The sequence below is a fragment of the Brassica napus genome, chromosome A8, assembly GCF_020379485.1.
Source record: "Brassica napus cultivar Da-Ae chromosome A8, Da-Ae, whole genome shotgun sequence".
NCBI lineage: Eukaryota > Viridiplantae > Streptophyta > Magnoliopsida > Brassicales > Brassicaceae > Brassica > Brassica napus.
In genome coordinates, this window is record NC_063441.1 from 18492972 (window position 1) to 18510810 (window position 17839).

The 17839-nt window shown below is 36.9% G+C and overlaps 5 protein-coding genes and 1 pseudogene across 6 annotated transcripts; 5 read left to right on the top strand and 1 right to left on the bottom strand.

Moving 5' to 3' along the window:
• The first annotated feature begins 782 nt into the window (after positions 1–782).
• LOC106361889 (nuclear pore complex protein NUP54) lies at positions 783–3098 on the top strand. Its single transcript, XM_048737971.1, has 9 exons — positions 783–1443; positions 1530–1583; positions 1662–1721; positions 1801–1911; positions 2093–2158; positions 2247–2333; positions 2423–2524; positions 2605–2754; positions 2837–3098. The coding sequence occupies exons 1-9, from the start codon at positions 988–990 to the stop codon at positions 2948–2950; spliced, it is 1200 nt and encodes a 399-aa protein (XP_048593928.1). The 5' UTR covers positions 783–987; the 3' UTR covers positions 2951–3098.
• Positions 3099–3423: 325 nt separating this feature from the next.
• On the top strand, positions 3424–7086 carry LOC111199784 (U-box domain-containing protein 6). Of its 2 annotated transcripts, XM_048737970.1 has the most exons (6): positions 3431–3645; positions 3757–3855; positions 4302–4487; positions 4578–4685; positions 4791–5923; positions 6028–7086. In XM_048737970.1, exons 2-6 carry the CDS (start codon positions 3805–3807, stop codon positions 6839–6841), a joined length of 2292 nt encoding a protein of 763 aa, XP_048593927.1. In that variant the 5' UTR covers positions 3431–3645; positions 3757–3804; the 3' UTR covers positions 6842–7086. The 2 variants fall into 2 exon arrangements, with proteins under 2 accessions (XP_048593926.1, XP_048593927.1); XM_048737969.1 differs by having other exon boundaries at positions 3424–3855.
• A 185-nt stretch (positions 7087–7271) lies between these two features.
• Positions 7272–8823, bottom strand: BNAA08G19060D (uncharacterized membrane protein YuiD). Its single transcript, XM_013801695.3, has 5 exons — positions 8481–8823; positions 8139–8295; positions 8004–8054; positions 7804–7896; positions 7272–7591 (listed from the first exon to the last, which is right to left on the bottom strand). Exons 1-5 carry the CDS (start codon positions 8606–8608, stop codon positions 7517–7519), a joined length of 504 nt encoding a protein of 167 aa, XP_013657149.1. The 5' UTR covers positions 8609–8823; the 3' UTR covers positions 7272–7516.
• On the top strand, positions 8674–11486 carry LOC111200096 (3-oxoacyl-[acyl-carrier-protein] reductase 3, chloroplastic-like). The gene is made up of 10 exons (XM_048737520.1): positions 8674–8706; positions 10089–10142; positions 10305–10385; positions 10451–10496; positions 10582–10676; positions 10752–10784; positions 10872–11006; positions 11093–11186; positions 11272–11354; positions 11454–11486. The coding sequence occupies exons 1-10, from the start codon at positions 8674–8676 to the stop codon at positions 11484–11486; spliced, it is 687 nt and encodes a 228-aa protein (XP_048593477.1).
• LOC111200097 lies at positions 11470–12658 on the top strand (annotated as a pseudogene).
• A 1875-nt stretch (positions 12659–14533) lies between these two features.
• LOC106361885 (E3 ubiquitin-protein ligase AIRP2-like) lies at positions 14534–16321 on the top strand. Its single transcript, XM_013801694.3, has 4 exons — positions 14534–14955; positions 15268–15424; positions 15526–15592; positions 15675–16321. The coding sequence occupies exons 1-4, from the start codon at positions 14876–14878 to the stop codon at positions 16121–16123; spliced, it is 753 nt and encodes a 250-aa protein (XP_013657148.1). The 5' UTR covers positions 14534–14875; the 3' UTR covers positions 16124–16321.
• Positions 16322–17839: the final 1518 nt, after the last annotated feature.

Genomic DNA, 17839 nt, shown 5'->3' on the forward strand with positions numbered 1-17839 from the left:
ATTTTTTTTTAAATCTGAAAAACTGACCCAACAAATTCAAAATATATAAATTATTCATAAATCTAACTAAAATTTAATTAAACTATCAACACTAATTAAAAATATTCAAAATAACAAATAATCTTTAGAATACTATAAAATATGTAAGTTACTTACTTTAACGTATATAAAAACATTAATATATTTAACTAATTTCAGATATATTCATAATCTAGTTCGGATTTCAGTTGGTTGAGTTATACCCAAGCTGCAAAGTACTAAGCTCATAAATTCCGTTCGGATATTTTTATATAACACTTTGGATCCGGTTTCAGTTTTTTCGGTTTAGGTTTAGGTATGTATTTAGGTTTGGGTAAAAACGTCCAAACCTACTTTTAACTTTGTAACAGTTGTGCCACCCTTTTTTTTTTGTTACTGGTGCCACCCATACGCATGGATTGTGAGTCATTTTTATCAGTTTTTGACAATATGTTTCAAAGCGTCGACATGTTGAGTAGTAGAACATATACTTTTTTTCATTCGTTCATAAGAATCCTCCAACTTCAGTGTATATTGGAGACAGCTTCCTCCTCCAGTTTTTGACGTCTAGAATTTAATATATTTTACCTGATGCATTTTTCCAAATCCAATCATATATAGCTGGTAAAATGTAAATTTTAACGCCACGTATCATCTCATCAACCATACAAATATTTTGAAAGTTTATGGTTTTTAGTTTTTTACGATTGAAGATTTATTGATTCCAAAAGTACATTAAAATCATTAATTTGTATCGAATGATAAATAGTTGGACGAAAAGGCAAAAAATGAACAAAATCCAACAAAACCCTAAAAGCTCACGACTGACGGAAGCCAAGGCTGGGAATATCGTCGAACACTTGGGCTGCGTTTTTAAGTTTTCATAATCGCGCCTTTTGCCTAAAACCTTTACCTTCTCTCTCCCTCCCTCTATCTTCTTCACTCAGATCTAACCTCTCTCGTATCCCCATGTTCGGCACTCCGTCCTCCTCGCCGGCGTTCGGCACTCCGTCGTCCACGCCGATGTTCGGTTCCTCCTCAACCTCCGCCTTCGGCACTCCTTCTTCCACCCCGGCCTTCGGTACGCCGTCATCCACTCCCGCCTTCGGAACGCCCTCAGCAACGCCTGCCTTCGGCACGCCTTCATCCACGCCGGCGTTCGGAACGCCGTCGACATCTTCCTTCGCCTCTGGAGGATTTGGAAACTCGCTCTTCTCCACTCCGTTCTCATCTCAGCAGCCACAGCAACAACAGCAGCAGCAGCAGCAGAACTCGCCGTTTCAGCAACCGGCGTCTTCTGGTTTCGGTTTTCAGTCGCCGTTCAACACGGCGCAGCAGCAGACGCCTTTCCAAACTACGCAATTGACTACTCAGATGGCTCCCGTTGCTCCGATTCCTTTCTCCCTCGCCGATCGAGATATTCAGGTTTGCGATTAGCTTCTCCTCAATCAAAATCTTTTGGTTTCTTGCAAGTCTAGATCTGAAATTCACTAACTCGCTTTTTGATTTAGGCCATCGTTGAAGCGTATAAGGAAGATCCGACGAATCCTAAGTATGCGTTTAAGGTTAGTTTCTGTGTAAAATTCAGAGTTCTGTGGTTGCATCTGTTTAAGTTTAACATTGTTGTTTACATTTGCTTGCAGCATCTTTTGTTCAGTGTGACTGAACAGCAGTACCGTGTGAAGCCTGCTGCTGTATCAGATGTGAGAATCTTCTTGAATCATGTCATGGAAATGTGTAGCTTTCTCGTGTGTATTGTTATTGATTCCTCTTCGTGGGTAGATAATGTGGGCAGAGGCTATGAGCAAACTTGAAGGCATGGATTCATCAGAAAGGGAGCGCCTTTGGCCTCAGCTTGTGCAAGGCTTTAAAGATCTTTCTCAGCGACTTAAGGTAGATTTTTATCAACTGCCAAGTTTCTTAAATTTTTTTTTGTTCAGTGGGTTTAGTTTCTTTTTCTATATGTGAGCAAGTTTGTTTATGAGGGGGATTAAGCACTTACTGTTGTTTGACATCCATTGATATGTAAAAAGTTAATTCATTCATTGATACTCTTTTTGTTTGGCACCTGCAGCTTCAAGATGAAGTTCTCGTATCAGATAGGGAAAGAATAAAAACGACTCAGAGCAACGTTAAAATGGTGATGTGTCGTTTCTCCACTGTCTCTCTCTCGTATTTTTTTACTGGATGCTCATGTTATAAGAAATTGTTTGATTTTATTGTTACAGCTTCAGAGACATTTGCAAGCACACACCTTTCCATCTATTGAAAGATTGAGACAGAAGGAGCAGAATCTTCAAAGACGCATGTTGAGGGTGAGAGAAATCGTCACACTGAAAATCTGACCTCGTTTATGTCAGTCCATATTATAGTCGAAGTTATATTTACTCTTGTGTGCTTGAAGGTGATGAGGATAGTAGAGGGCTTAGAGGGGAAGGGTTTCCGGTTACCCTTAACAAAAGGAGAGGCCGAACTGTCTGAGAAGCTAACTGGAATAACAAGACAGGTCTGTGTCATTTCTATCAGATTCAACTTTTTGAGGTTTGCACAGTTTGATGCAGAACAAGAACATGGATATATTCTCAGGTGAAAGGTCCTGGAGCAGAGCTTTCTAGGAGAGTCCAAAGTCTGCAGACAATATGTCGCGCCCAAGCAAATTCATTTTCTGCTGGTAGCTCCATTTATCTCCCGGGGTCAACTAAAATAGACGAGCAGAGCCTGATTGATATGCAGGAGGTATGAGACGCGACATCTTTAGTCTTTGCTTGCTTTCTTTAAACCAATTCATTGTAAAACTGTTTGGGACTTTGTAAAACAGGTATTGCAACAGGAGACGGAGGCAATAGGAAGGCTTGGGAACGTATTGAAGCGAGACATGAGGGATATGGAAATCATGGTGGCTGAAGATACAGAGATGACCGAGGACACATAGATGTCTATTGTTTCTAATGTCTCATTTCCTTTACTATTGGATTCGCACAAGGCTTTGGACTTTTGACATGTACTTTAGTAGCTGAGCTATAAAAATTCTCAATGTATTGTGTGATTTCTTTTTCATCAATGTATGCAGTTTACTAAAATAGAGGGTCCTCTTCGGAAATGATTCAGAGGATTAGTACACCGTTTCAAGTTCCTTTTGTTTTAACGTATTGTTCCCAGATATATCTAGTCTGGTCATAGTTTCTAACCACGTTCCTGCATAAACCACACAAGGTACGTAAGGCTACATATACTACAGTGCCTTTTAACAGGTTTGTGAAGAAGCCTTTTTGTGGATCCGGTACGTTTATATATCTGCAATGTTCAAATTATTTTTCCCCTTGTCGGTTTTGTTTTGGTGTTGTTGCGGCTTTAATGCCACACGTGTGTTATTATTATTTTCCTCTTCCAGCTTTTTTTTTGGTTTTGTCGTTATTGTGGCAAAAAAATTCGCGTCAGGTTCGTGTTTCAATAGTGGTCGTAGAAATTGCTGGTTTTGTGGAGCTGACACTTCCTTTCTTTCTCATCAAACCCCACTTTTTTCGCCGAGGCTCTACCGTTCCGTTATGCTCCTAACATTTACTTCCCTTTCTTTCTGTTTTTTTATTTTTTTTTCTTGGTGATAACAAATATTTCAGAGTATTCTTGGTAATTTTTCAAGAATCGAAATTTCCATAAAATTTGGAAAAAAAGGCCAAAACTTTGTTATAGGGATATTCATGATTCTTGCTTATGTTGTTTCTTTTTGGGAAAAACAAGATTGTTTTCAGGTTTGTATAAAGCTGTGGCTTAGGTGATTTTTGGAACATGGATGTAAGCGAGCTAGAGGAGAATTTGTTCGCTGCTAGCGATGCCAAGGTATATTCTCTTTTATTTAAAATGTTTAAATTATCTCATTCTTTCACAAAAATCCCTGTCGGTGGCTGTTGGAATCATATAGAACAGGAAAATGGGGATTTTCTTTGTATGTTATGTATTTTTATTACGTTATAGCAATGTGATTTGCGTCTAGCTGCCTTTAGCCTGATCAATGGTAGCCAAAGGCAACACATTGCTCTACCATAACGTAAAAAAATTCATCTCTATGTTATCATCTCATGTTCAACAGTTATCGTTCTGTTTTTCTTATGTTTATAGCAAATAAGTTATATTGAGTCTAGTAGCTGCCTTTGATACATTTTTTTTCCCATTGGTCTTTGTTAATTGTAACCAAATGTTGGGTTGATAGATGTAATTTGATGGGTTTTGTTCTCTCTATGCAAAACTAAAGTTGTGTGATAATGGCTCAATTACTGAAAATGCAGTTACACAGAGATATGTGCAAGGAACTATCTGCTGTTTATTGCAAGGTATTGTCTATCTTCCCTTCCTTGGAAGAAGCACGTCCGCGGAGTAAGTCAGGGATTCAAGCCTTGTGCTCCTTACATATTGCACTCGAGAAAGCCAAGAACATTCTTCAACACTGCTCTGAGTGTAGCAAACTTTACTTGGTCAGTTTCTCTCTTTCTTTGGATGCAGTTCCTCTATTTTGTGTTATGGTCTCTTCAATTCCCTCCATTTCTATTGTCCCTTCTGAACAGGCTATCACTGGGGATGCTGTTCTGTTAAAATTTGAGAAAACAAAGTCTGCACTTATCGATAGTCTTAGACGCGTGGAGGACATTGTCCCTAGCTCAATTGGCTCTCAGGTGATGTCTATTTAAGTGAATATAACCAATCTGATTGATAAAATGGTCTCAACGAGTTTCTAGTTTCGAATCCTAACTACAATTTTTTTTTTTTGGTTTCCTCAGATTTTAGACATTGTAGGTGAACTAGAACACACCAAGTTTTTGCTTGATCCATCAGAGAAAGAAGTCGGTGACAGTATAATCTCACTACTCCAACAAGGCAAGAAATTTGACAACGCCACCGACAACGCCGAGCTTGAAATATTCCACCAAGCAGCTACTAAACTCAGCATAACTTCTTCCAGATCAGCTCTAGCAGAGCGGCGCGCTCTAAAGAAACTCATCGACAAGGCACGTGCGGAAGAAGACAAGCGGAAAGAGTCAATCGTGGCTTACCTCTTGCATCTCATGAGAAAATACTCAAAGCTTTTCAGAAGCGAAGCTGTGGATGAGAATGACTCTCAGTGTTCACCACCATGTTCCCCCACTGGTAATGAAGACCGTCCCCATGCGTTTGGGCGTCAACTATCTAAGTTTGGTTCTGTTAATAACAGTAGGAAACCAGGACAGATGATGCCCACTCCACCAGAAGAACTCAGGTGTCCCTTATCTTTGCAGCTTATGTTTGATCCTGTCATTATTGCTTCTGGACAGACTTATGAACGTGTATGCATCGAGAAATGGTTAAGTGATGGACATAACTCTTGCCCCAAGACTCAGCAGCAGCTCCCACATCTTTCCTTGACTCCTAATTACTGTGTGAAAGGTCTGATTGCGAGCTGGTGTGAGCAGAATGGGATCACAGTTCCTACTGAACCACCACAGTCTCTCGACCTCAACTACTGGAGGCTAGCCTTGTCTGACTCTGAATCCGCCAATTCAAAGTCTGTTGATGGTATAGGACCGTGCACACCGAAGGAAGCAAAACTCGTTCCTTCGGAGGAGAGTAGTACTATTGGTCCGGAACAACAACAACACAAAGAAGAAGTCAATGCGCCTGACGTCAATGTTCTAGAACAGTATCAGGATATATTGGCTACCTTGGACAAAGAGGAGGACTTGGGTGAAAAATGCAAAGTAGTAGAAAACGCCAGGCTGTTGCTGAAGGATGATGAAGAGGCCAGGATCCTCATGGGAGCCAATGGGTTTGTTGAAGCTTTCTTGCGGTTTTTAGAATCAGCTGTTGATAAAAACAATGCAGCCGCACAGGAAACTGGAGCTATGGCTCTATTTAACTTAGCAGTCAACAATAACAGGTTAGTTAGCACATCCTATCTTTGTTACCAATCAAAATCCTAAGCAACGTCACTGTATGCTCTTTCCTAATATCTTCTGTTTTGTTTGTTTTGATGCGCTGTAGGAACAAAGAATTGATGCTGACTTCAGGAGTCATCCCGCTGCTAGAGAAAATGATCACTTGTCCTCACTCCCAAGGGCCAGCAACTGCGTTGTACCTAAACCTCTCCTGCCTCGAGAAAGCTAAGCCAGTGATTGGCTCAAGTCAAGCAGTTCCCTTTTTCGTGAAGCTTCTTCTTCAGGGAGAAACACAGTGCAAGCTGGACGCTCTTCACGCGCTCTACAACCTCTCAACCCACTCTCCCAATATCCCCACTCTCCTTTCATGTAACATAATCAAAACCCTCCAAGTCCTAGCATCAACAGGTGACCACTTGTGGATAGAGAAGTCATTAGCGGTATTAATAAACTTAGCCTCTAGCCAAGAAGGGAAAGAAGAGATGATATCATCACAAGGGATGATCAGCACTCTCGCAACGGTCCTGGACGCCGGTGACACGGTGGAACAAGAGCAAGCCGTTTCTTGCCTTGTGATCTTGTGCACGGGAAGCGAGCAGTGTATCCAGATGGTGCTGCAAGAAGGAGTGATTCCGTCTCTGGTTTCCATCTCGGTGAATGGAAGTAGCAGAGGAAGAGACAAGTCTCAGAAGCTTCTGATGCTGTTCAGGGAACAGAGGCAACGAGAACAGGCGTCGCCGAATAAAGATGAAGCTCCCAGGAAAAGCTTGTCTGCGCCATTGCCAATGTCTGTACCTGCTCAAGCTTCAGGTCCACCAGGGTCAGAAGGGAAGCCTTTGTTTAAATCAACCTCTGCAAGGAGAACAATGACGAGAGCATTCAGCTTCTTCTGGAAGAAAAGCTACTCCATCCACCGTTGAAGAAAAAAGATACATTTGGAGTGTGTCACATTTACATACTCCAATGTAAACCTGTTTTTTTATTCCTTTGATCCTTAACTTCTTACACAAGTCATCTGCATAGGGAAGAACGATATGTAAATGCCACTTTGGGACCTCACCATTTTTGCTCACTTTTCCTCTCTCACCAGAGGTAATCGTGTAGATAGCTTACTGATGTAACAGTTTTGTTTTTTTTTTCTATATATGAAACCTCACTTTCAGTACAAAAACAGAACCTAATTCGACCAAAAAAAGAATCTGAGCCATCAAGCCTTTAAAGCATAACTCGTCTTTTAGTTTGCTTTCAGACCAACAGATTGGTTGGTGTGTGAAGTGTAGTATTCCTTTGGACCATCCTCTACAGATGAGAGATGTCTTCGCTAGCTTGGTAAACAATGAACAATGCCAATTAATCTACAAATTCTTTGTATTCTATTTATTATTTTTTCCAAATAAAGATCACGATTTTTTTTTGTAATGGTGTTTCAAGTTTTCTTTACATTTCAAATAGAATATTCATGAATAGGATTATATTTATATAGTGAAATCAAACTAAGGCTTTGATTGTAAAATCTGCTTCGGTTTTGTCCACTGTCCAGTGCTTTCACTAGGCAATGAAGCAAGGCGAGTTGTGTCTATGATTGTTCGTTCACGTTAGCTAGTAGCTACCCTGGTAAACAAGTATCCAGTGACTGCTGTGACACTTCCAAGCATTCCACCAGCAATGACCTGATCTCTCAGCAAATAGAAAACAGAATCTTATGAGAACAAGAACTCGATTCCCCAAACCACAGTAACAAATCAAGAGTGGCTCATATATCAATCAAAGTAAAACAAACTTGACTGACATTGTTCTAGAGTTCAACTTCATTCAACTCACATAAGACCTCTAAAAGGCCTCAAGGTACATAATTGTTCAAATCAAGTGTAATAAACATTACCTGGGGAGGGGTATGGCCGAGAAGTTCACGCAAAGGTCTGCTTTCAGCCAAGGGATGTTCTGCAGGAAGTTCGTAGACAATCTGATTGAGAACCTGTAAAATGAATCAGACCCCAGAGATCAGGATACCACAGCTCAAATGCATCATGACAAAATCAATACTAGGAAACAAAGAAAAGCTAGAGCAGCAGCAAATCAAACCTCAGCTTGGCGACCAGCGTGTAACCTCACACCAGTAGCATCATACATCACCTGCCACCCAAAAAATCAATCACACATATAAAGATAAACAAAAAAAACAGAAAGTAGTAGCTAAGAAAGAGTTCCAAAACTTACAACAGAAGCTAAGATCAAAGCAATAGCGAAATGAGAACCACCAAAGCCCTCTTGTAAACCAATAGCAACAGCGAGAGCAGTAACGGTAGCTGAATGAGAAGAAGGCATTCCTCCAGAACCAATAAGCTGTTTGAGATCCCATCTCCTTTCCCTATACCTGCAGAACCACCAAGTAAAAAAAAAGATCCTCCTTTTATGCATAAACATATATTGGAAACGCTAAAGATCTATCCTTTACACTAAGAGAGAATCACACAGACGACGAAAGTCAACGGCTTAAGATGGGGATTCAAATATCAGGACAGATATGTATCAAAGATCACTCCTTTTTTAACTATGTACCAGGAGGTGAAGAGTTTGATGAATTGAGCGATGGTGAAAGCCGTGAGGGAGGAGATGAGAGGGTAGTTCGTGAAAATGGTGAAATAATGATGAGTCGTCGTCGTCGTCGTGGCCGTAGAATCCTCCATGGTGATTAATGGATCTCGTCAGGGATGGATGGATGGATCGCGCGATATAGCTTTTAGGTAGAGAAATGATCCATAAGGCATATACCGATTCGCTTTCTGTATCTCTATTCAAACTTTATCCCAATGGCGTCTGCGTAGACGTTCAATCTTCTTCTTCTTCTTCGTCTTCGTCTGTCTTTTTTTTTTTTTTTTTCTTTGACCAATTCTCCTTTTTCAAAAAGAATCCAAAACTAGATTTATTTCATTTTTAACAAAAAAAAATTAATAATATTTGTTTCTATTAAGAAAAGTAAAACAAATTGGATTAATCAAAGTTTTGTATATGCTCAAGTATCTCCAAAGGAATGTCATATTATGCAAATTCAAGATAAATTCTTTTTTTTTTGGTCATATATGTTCAATTACTAGTGTAAAGTAAACCCCATATAATATAATTCATTTTTTTTGACGTCATAATATAATTCATATAAAGAACCAAAATTATACTATATGATTCGTCCTACATCTCCAACGTCATAATATATTGCTCTTTCCCTGGGCAAAGCTCGCTGCAAGGTTACCACTTTACACCTATTCGATTTTCACTTCCTTGTTTTCAAAAGATTCTCTCTTCTGTCAAGCATTCTTCTTTGCACCGTACTAGTCATAAGCTCTGGTTGTACAGGGGTGGGCGTTCGGGTACCCGTTCGGGTTCGGATCAGGTATTTCGGATTTTCGGGTATTTCGGTATAGAGGTGTAGAACCCGTTCAGGTATTTTTGTACTTCAGGTCGGGTTCGGGTATTTTTAGTTCGGATTCGGTTATTTCAGATCGGGTTCGGATATTTAGATTTTGAAAAAAAAAATTAAAATTTTTATTTCTCAAGTTTCTTGTATTTAAGAATATAACTTTCTGTTAACTAATTTTTTTATTTTTAATAGATTGAATGGTTAATAGATTTGGACATAACATTTTAAAACTATAAAGGCATTAATTTAGTTATTTTTTAAAATATTTTGGATGTAACTTTTTGTTAATTTTTGAAATAAAAAACTTGACATGCATTTTAAGTGAGTAGCAAATTATTTTTTTCGTAATTGTATGTATATCATATGAACTTAAAGTATGTGTAATATCAATATAAATATTTTATATAAAATGAGAGATGTAAACTAGAAATATAAGGTTAATTATACATATGTTCGGTTATCTTCGGATATCCATTCGGGTTCGGGTATTATCCATTCGGGTTCGGGTATCCAATCTCTCTTTATTCAATACCCGTTCGGATATTTTCTTACTTTGGTTCGGATTTCGGTTCGGGTTTTTCGGATCGGATTCAGGTGCCACTTCGGATATCGGGTAAAGTGCTCACCCCTATTGTACACCATACGTCTTAGTTATTTATCTGTCTAGTTTTGCTTGAGTTAAACAGTGTTTTAGTTACTCAGAAAGAAAAAAACAGTTGAGGTACAGTCTTGTGCTATAACATTGTGTGCAGGTCTTAGTGAATTATGCTAGGTCAGCGCAGGAGGCTGAAGACGTTTCTAAACAGGTGTGATTCGTGCTCTGAGTTAGAGTACAAATTTTGTTTCTTGCTTCTCAAATGTATTTGTGATTAGCTTTTATTTTAAAAATATATCTGTTGCAGTCAATTGTATTTTTATTTCTACCACGTCGCCTTATTCCATGACATTTATTCTCTATGGACCTGTAGATTGAAGCATTTGGTGGCCAGGCTATTACTTTCGGGGGTGATGTCTCGAAAGTGGCTGATGTGGACGCCATGATGAAAACCGTAAGTGATCAATTCAATTGTACACTATCTTATAATTCTCCTGCACTCTATAAATTTTTTTGCAGGCGATTGATGCATGGGGAACTACTGATGTCGTTGTTAACAATGCAGGTATATAAAAATCGTGGTTCCCTTTGTTTCTTTATCTACTACACCAGTACCTTGTACCTTACTGACATGGCTACATAACTTTCAGGAATTACTCGGGATACCTTGTTGATACGAATGAAGAAGTCCCAATGGGATGAAGTGATTGATTTGAATCTCACTGGAGTATTCCTATGCAACCATGTTTGTGTTCCTGCTTAAGTTTTGATACTCAGAATCTCAGGGACTGAAGTCTGAACTCATATTTACTCTCTGTAGGCAGCAACAAAGATCATGATGAAGAAGAGAAAGGTACTATTGAGCTCCTCCTCTATAAGATTAAGAACAAAGAAGAGCGTGATTCATGTTATAGTTTTGACATACTCGATCATCTTGCAGGGAAGAATCATCAACATAGCGTCAGTTGTTGGTCTCATTGGTAATATTGGCCAAGCAAACTACGCTGCTGCTAAAGCTGGAGTTATTGGCTTCTCCAAGACTGCTGCCAGAGAGGGTGCTAGCAGGAACATAAATGTACGCGACCTAGCTTCTCTCTTTCTTTCCTTGGAGTCTTGGACAAGATTTTAAACTTGGTCAGTCAATGATATACTCTATTACAGGTCAATGTGGTTTGTCCTGGATTCATTGCATCTGACATGACTGCCAAGCTTGGAGAAGACATGGAAAAGAAAATATTGGGAACAATCCCATTAGGTAATGGAGAGTCTTAACTTTTTTTTACATTTGTTGCGGTTATTAGTATGTCTCTGATACAAAGCAAACTGGATTGATTTTTCAGGACGGTATGGACAACCGGAAGATGTGGCTGGCTTGGTAGAATTCTTGGCTCTCAGTCCTGCAGCCGGTTACATCACCGGACAGGTTAACTCATAGTCTCATACTCTCTCCTATGGTCAAATGTATATTTGGTTATTAGGCTTGGTTATCGGCCTAACCATGGTTAAAATCGTTGGTCTGCAGGCATTCACCATCGATGGAGGTATTGCCATCTAGGGCATTTGGTAAAATCGGCTTTTGTCTAGGCACAACGATTTGGTAAAACAGACAAAGTTGAGTTATTTCTAGCACTTGGTGTACTACAAAAAAAAAACTGATTACAATAGAGTTTTTTCGTGTAAGCGTTGTCCTTGCTATTTTTATTTGAGTGTGTACGTGTGTTTACATTCATGTTACACAGTTAAAAAGCAACTAAAAACAGAGGAGACCAAAAATAAGCAACCAAGAAACTTAGACACTGAGGCAAACCAATAATGTCTACAAATAAGTAGAACTCAATCTTTCTTTCGCCCTATCTTATCTTTTGTTACTAAACCTATTCATTCAACAAAAACTTGAAGATAGAACAAAAGATGGATTCAGGACTATCTTGGGCTGATCAACGGGATTACAACTCTGACCCTCCTTCAAATTCAAATAAAGAAGACGATAAACAAGAAGGAAGATGTAAGCAAAAGCAGTTTGGGGAAGGCCATACTTGGCTTCAAATGGGTCAAGGAACTTCGCAAGAAATCTGATAATAAGTAAATCAAATAGGGTTTATTGTTGAAGTTACAAAAGGAGCATTGGTTCATTTGTTTCTTGTGATTAATCCATTAAACGTTGCTTCTTTCCCTTTGCCCATTCTTCTGATTCTAATTGCCACATCTTTCAAAGTTTTTTTAAAAAGTGTTGGCTGTGGATGATTGTGTAGACGAGCCATTGCTTTGGTTCTTTATCAAACGGTTCTTAGATCTACATTAACCATTCGTGTTGCAAGAAAAAAACAAACTCAAACTCTCTGGAAATGACTTATAGATTACATGTTTTTCAAGATGAAAAGACATTCACACTTGGGCTTGAAGAGACATAGTAAAGCAACTCCTCATCGGTTCAATTCTAGACATATCACTCTGGTCAAGGTTGATCCAAGCTTCTATGCCATCACCTTCTTTAGTATCACTGAAAGCTACCAAGTTCTTGTAACTCATCCTTGCAGAAGCAACCCAAAAAGGTTTGCTCCATCCAAAATATGCTTCATACACTGGAAAGTTGCAGAGACTCATGAAGCTGAAGGACACAATAGCTCTTTCATCTGAACATTCGCTAGATGTTATCAACGTGTTTTATGTATTCGAGCAAACAACTTACAAAAATATAGCAACATTTGAAAAGCTTAGAACAGAATAAAATATGGTTTTAGAAATATCAAATCAAATCCCAACATCATCATTATTATAGTTACGATCGATCGTATGATCTTTACCGTAACACATTTGACTTTTCCTTTAGCTCAGTTTATTTATTTGGCTCTAGTTTATACTTATTTTTGTATTGCAACTTAAAACATAAAGAAATTCCCTAGTTTTCTTTAAGTTTTTATCACAAAAATAGTTTTCACTGATCAAAATAAATTTTATTAAAAATAAAAATATATTTATACTTAACTAATCTAAATTTGGAGTTTAAAGTTAAGGAATATGGTTTTAAAGATAAAATTTCAAATTTAAAAAAATTAAAAAAAAATTAAAATTTTCAAAAATAAAAAGATGCTATTTTGGTAATGTTTCTTATCGAAAACTATTTTTGTGAAAACAACTTAAAAAAACTAGTGAGAGAATTTTCCTAAGACATATAGTTGTATTATTTGTATATTTGTGGTCGATAGATTCCTCTTTTCCAAGTCAATGGAACCGTTAGGCCAAAGCTTTGATTAGTTCAATTCTACTTTTGAATTGAAAAACTAGGGTATGAATTATTCAAGTTCTCATTCTTTTGCGCATACATGGGCTACTTTGAATTAATTTGATCAATAATGACGACCAATAACAACCAACCAGACGAATAATATATAGTCGTATTCTATAATTCTATAAAACAATATTCTATAATTTTATAAAACAATGTTTTATATACAGTTACTTATTATGACAGTCTTACCATCATAAGATGTGATCTGATCAAACCTTCGACTGAAGAGGAACAACCTATCATTTTTTTAAAAAAAATCACAATTTATATTCAAAGTTTTAACTTACAATTTTTTTGAATTTTTTTTTTAATTGGAATATTTGAAAGTTAAACTCTAAATCTAAAAAAGATTATACTGATGTAAAATTCAGAATTTCCAGCATTTAGAAAAGGATTAGAACAACAGTTTTAGAGCATCTCCAAGGAGGCTCTATTTTTTTTTCTATAATTTACATTAAAATAGAGTAACTCTATTATAGAGTTGGATTTGTTCCAATAGTTCACTCTATAATAGAGTAAAATATAGAGTAATCTTATTTTTTTACTCCAAATATCGAGTGAAAAAACAAGAATATTCTATATTTCACTTTATTATAGAGTAACTCTGTTATAGAGCGAACCATTAGAACAAATTCAACTCTATAATAGAGTTACTCTATTTTAGAGTAAAATATAGAAAAAATTATAGAGCAGAACCAAAAACGTAGGGTTTTATTAAGGGTTACGTATGTCAGTTCGCAACACGATCCGCGTCACGTTCAAAGGATTACATCTGAATTGATTATTCAACGAACTTAATTAGTAAGAGATTATCCACTGTAGTCAATAGAAAACGTACAAACTTCTGAACTGTTAAAAAATACATTATTATTTTACTTAATGTTCTTAACTGCCTGTGACTGTAGTGACTCGTGGATTTGAATGAAGGTTTTGTAACTGGTTCTTAAAAAAACAAAATTGGTCAACGCTAACTAATAGTAATCGAAAACACCAAATCCATAAGATAGATACCCCAATGTGGATACTCATAATTAGGAATGATAAAATCTTTGAATAAGACAAGAGGAAGCAAATACAGATTATTCAAAAACAACTTGATACATTGATTCCATAATTAACATAAGTGAATTGGCAATAAATAATGTTGGATATGACAGGTCACAGATATTAAAGACTTTTGAATACTTTATTATATAAGGAGATGATTAAGAACGCCAATTTGGTAAAGAAGACCTGCCAACATAACAGCATAAAACATGTTTTTATAGATAAGGACCTTATCGCATCATCTCTTCTTCTGTTACAGAAAAAAAAATTAAAGAGTTGGCAAGAACTTTTTTTGGGAGGAAAAAAAGAGATAAGATTTTTATTTATATTATTTTTTTCAGTTTTGCCTTGGCTTTCACGAAGGCTGTCTCTTTATCTGGCCGCAATATATCAAAAGTTGCTTTTTTCTTTTATCTTTTTATCTTTTCTAGACAATTTATAAAGCAAAACGGAAGAGATAACACATACGAGGAGAAAGGAAGCAGACATATCTGTGTTTTGTTGTTTTGTTCATCTCTGGTTCCAAGACTCGAACTTTGGATTCTCTCTTCTTCTTCTTGTCTTTCCCTTTTGTAATAGTTTCTTAAAATCGAGAGAAGAGAGAGGAGATGTATTATCAGTTGACCAAGTCTTCTTACATGGACTCTTTGAAGATTCTTGAAGCTGACATTGAGCACGCTAATGGACTGTAAGTCATCTCAATTCTATCTGAGTTTCCTTTTTTTATTTTTTTATTTTTGGTTTCTGATTTTCTGGGTTTAGGGTTTTGATGATTAAATTAGCAGTTGACTAATTAAGAGATTGAATCAATCAGCTGAAACCCACTTACCCTTCAGTTTTCTGCATATTCTTAAACTTGGAATATTGCAGAATTGGTCCAAAGTTGTAAACTTTATTGCATCTCTGTGTTGCTGTCTTTGAAGCATATGTTGTCTGAAGAAAGCGAGTTATTTGATTAGAAAAATATTAGTAACTGATTCGTGTCAAAATTTTGATTCAGGGCTGCTGAGATTCCCATGGGGAAGAGCGGTGTTCGACTTCAGATGAAACTGGTTTGCAGCAATCTAGCTCCTTTCTTCATTTTCCTCCTACAATGGATGGACTTCTCATGTCTCCTCCCAAGATATTTCGATTTCTTCCACATACTCATCTACAAGGTTCTTACTTGTTACCAATTTACCATATGGTAGTTTCTTACACGGCTTGTGCGTGTGTATGAGGTTGGAAGCTGATTGTTTCTTCTTGATCTTGTATACAGGTACGTGCTGATGGGAGGTGGAATCGATCCAGATACGGAAGGAAAGCTACAATCAGAGAGTTCTACGGTAAGTCTTAACGCGTTTGTGTGTGTGTTCTTACACTATATTGGCTTAGTCTTATAGAAACAGATGATTTGGTTATGTGCAGGTGTTATATTACCATCGCTAGAGCGTCTTCACATCAACTTCTCTGACTCACCAGGCGACAACACCTTGTGGTATCCTAATCCAAAAGCCATCACGTATGACATCGAAGGCAACAGATTCATTACTAACAGCGTTGACTCTGAGAGAGAAGAGGAATGTGGGATCTGCTTAGAGCCTTGCACCAAAATGGTGTTGCCTAACTGTTGTCACGCAATGTGCATCAAGTGTTATAGGAACTGGAACACGAAGTCTGAGTCGTGCCCGTTTTGTCGAGGGAACATCAAGAGGGTTAACTCGGAGGATCTGTGGGTGCTGACTTGCGATGAGGATGTGGTGGATCCTGAGACTGTTACTAAAGAGGATCTTTTTAGGTTCTATCTACACATTAATAGTCTGCCTAAAGATTATCCTGAAGCTGTCTTCTTAGGGTACAACGAGTACTTGATATGATTTTATTGTGGGAAGACACATCAGTGGTGGGTGGGTGTAGAGAGAGGGGAGAGGAAGATCCCAGACCTTTGACTAAGTGTATATAAGAATCTGGTGATCCAAGATTTTCCCTTCATTTTTCTAGATTATGATTAATAAGATGATTGTGTACCCTTTGTTATGAAATATTAAGAGAGAAAATGTTTTTTCGCTTTTACATTTTACTGGTGTCTTGCTTCGAGAATCAACACCAAGGTTTTCTGAAAAGTGCATGGAGATAAGCTAGTGTCTATGTTGTAAATAACTGGTGTTTTAAAGTCTATTTAATTCTTCTGATGTCAAGTTGTAAGAGAGATTTCTTTAGGAGCTTTATATGGTACTAATCGGTTGGTTCTTCTTTTATGTGATGAGTCTTTGATGACCAAAACATAATATTGGTTGATGTTGTGAGGATCATGTAAGGGGCCAATTGAAAAGTCCCCACTGCAATGTGTAATGTTTCAAACTTTCAACTAAAAGGGCTTTAACATTAAACAAAAAGAGACAAATGTAGACTAAATTCTGTGTTCAAAAATGATGGTGTCTTTTGCTTGTTGTGCCTTTTATCATCTATCATTGACCTTTATATCGCTTAGGGTTTGATCAATTTCCTTTGCTTACCTGTGTCCCCAGTTTATTTTCAAAAAAATAATTAATTAGTTAGAGATATTTTATGTCTGAATCTTCTGGATGGATATTCACGTTTGTTAAAAAACCCCATCCAATTATTTCAAATTTAATCCATTCTATACAAATTGCTAAACAAAGCAAATCCAGTATATCATGAACCAAACATTGTTTGTGGTAGACGACGTCTTTGAAATTTGGTTTAACATCGAGAGCAGCTCTCTCATTTTCAGACGACTGAGCATTATTAGTCCATTACAGGCCTAATAAAACACCAACTAATTGATGTAGCTTAGATATTATTGTAAATTTGCTTTTACGTACCGTCAGAAAAACAAAGCAAAACAAATTTCGTAATTAGTAGTCTCTTAGATTATATGAGATGGTTGTGAACTTCATTAAATCTTTCTATTTGTGCTTCACTTACAAGTGAAGCCATGTCAATCAACATAAATACAATATTTGATGGAGCTTCTATATGACATTGCGTCTTAAAACACTATCAGAAAAGAGAGATCTTTAGAAAATAGAAAAAGATTACGTTTGAAAACCAGTAAAAATGTCATTTTAAAATTCCAATACAAATTATACATATTTTCATCCTCCCATCCATCATTATAGATTTTATTTTCGATGGTAATATTTATATGTTACATAATAAGTGTCATTCTAACATTTTTTTTATTGATGCACAAAAAATGTCATTTTACAATTTTAATGCAAATTATACTTAATTTTAGCTTAAAATAAAATAATTTTATTTATCTCAAATAGTGGTGGTCAAATATGTATAACTAATAACAACTTAAATACAATTCAATCATTTTAATAATCTATATGAAAAATATCAAAGTGACACCTATTATGAAACTGAATGAGTATTAAACTTAGTATACTCAGAAACTTAGTATTAAACTTAGTATCTAAAGATTTTATTATATCAGAAACTTTATGATCACATTCTAATTTTGTTTCACATTAAGTAATACTTTTTGACCAAAAGTATGTGATCCTTGGATTAGATTACTACATTAAAAAAAAGTTAGTCACGTGATCTGAAGAAGACACGTC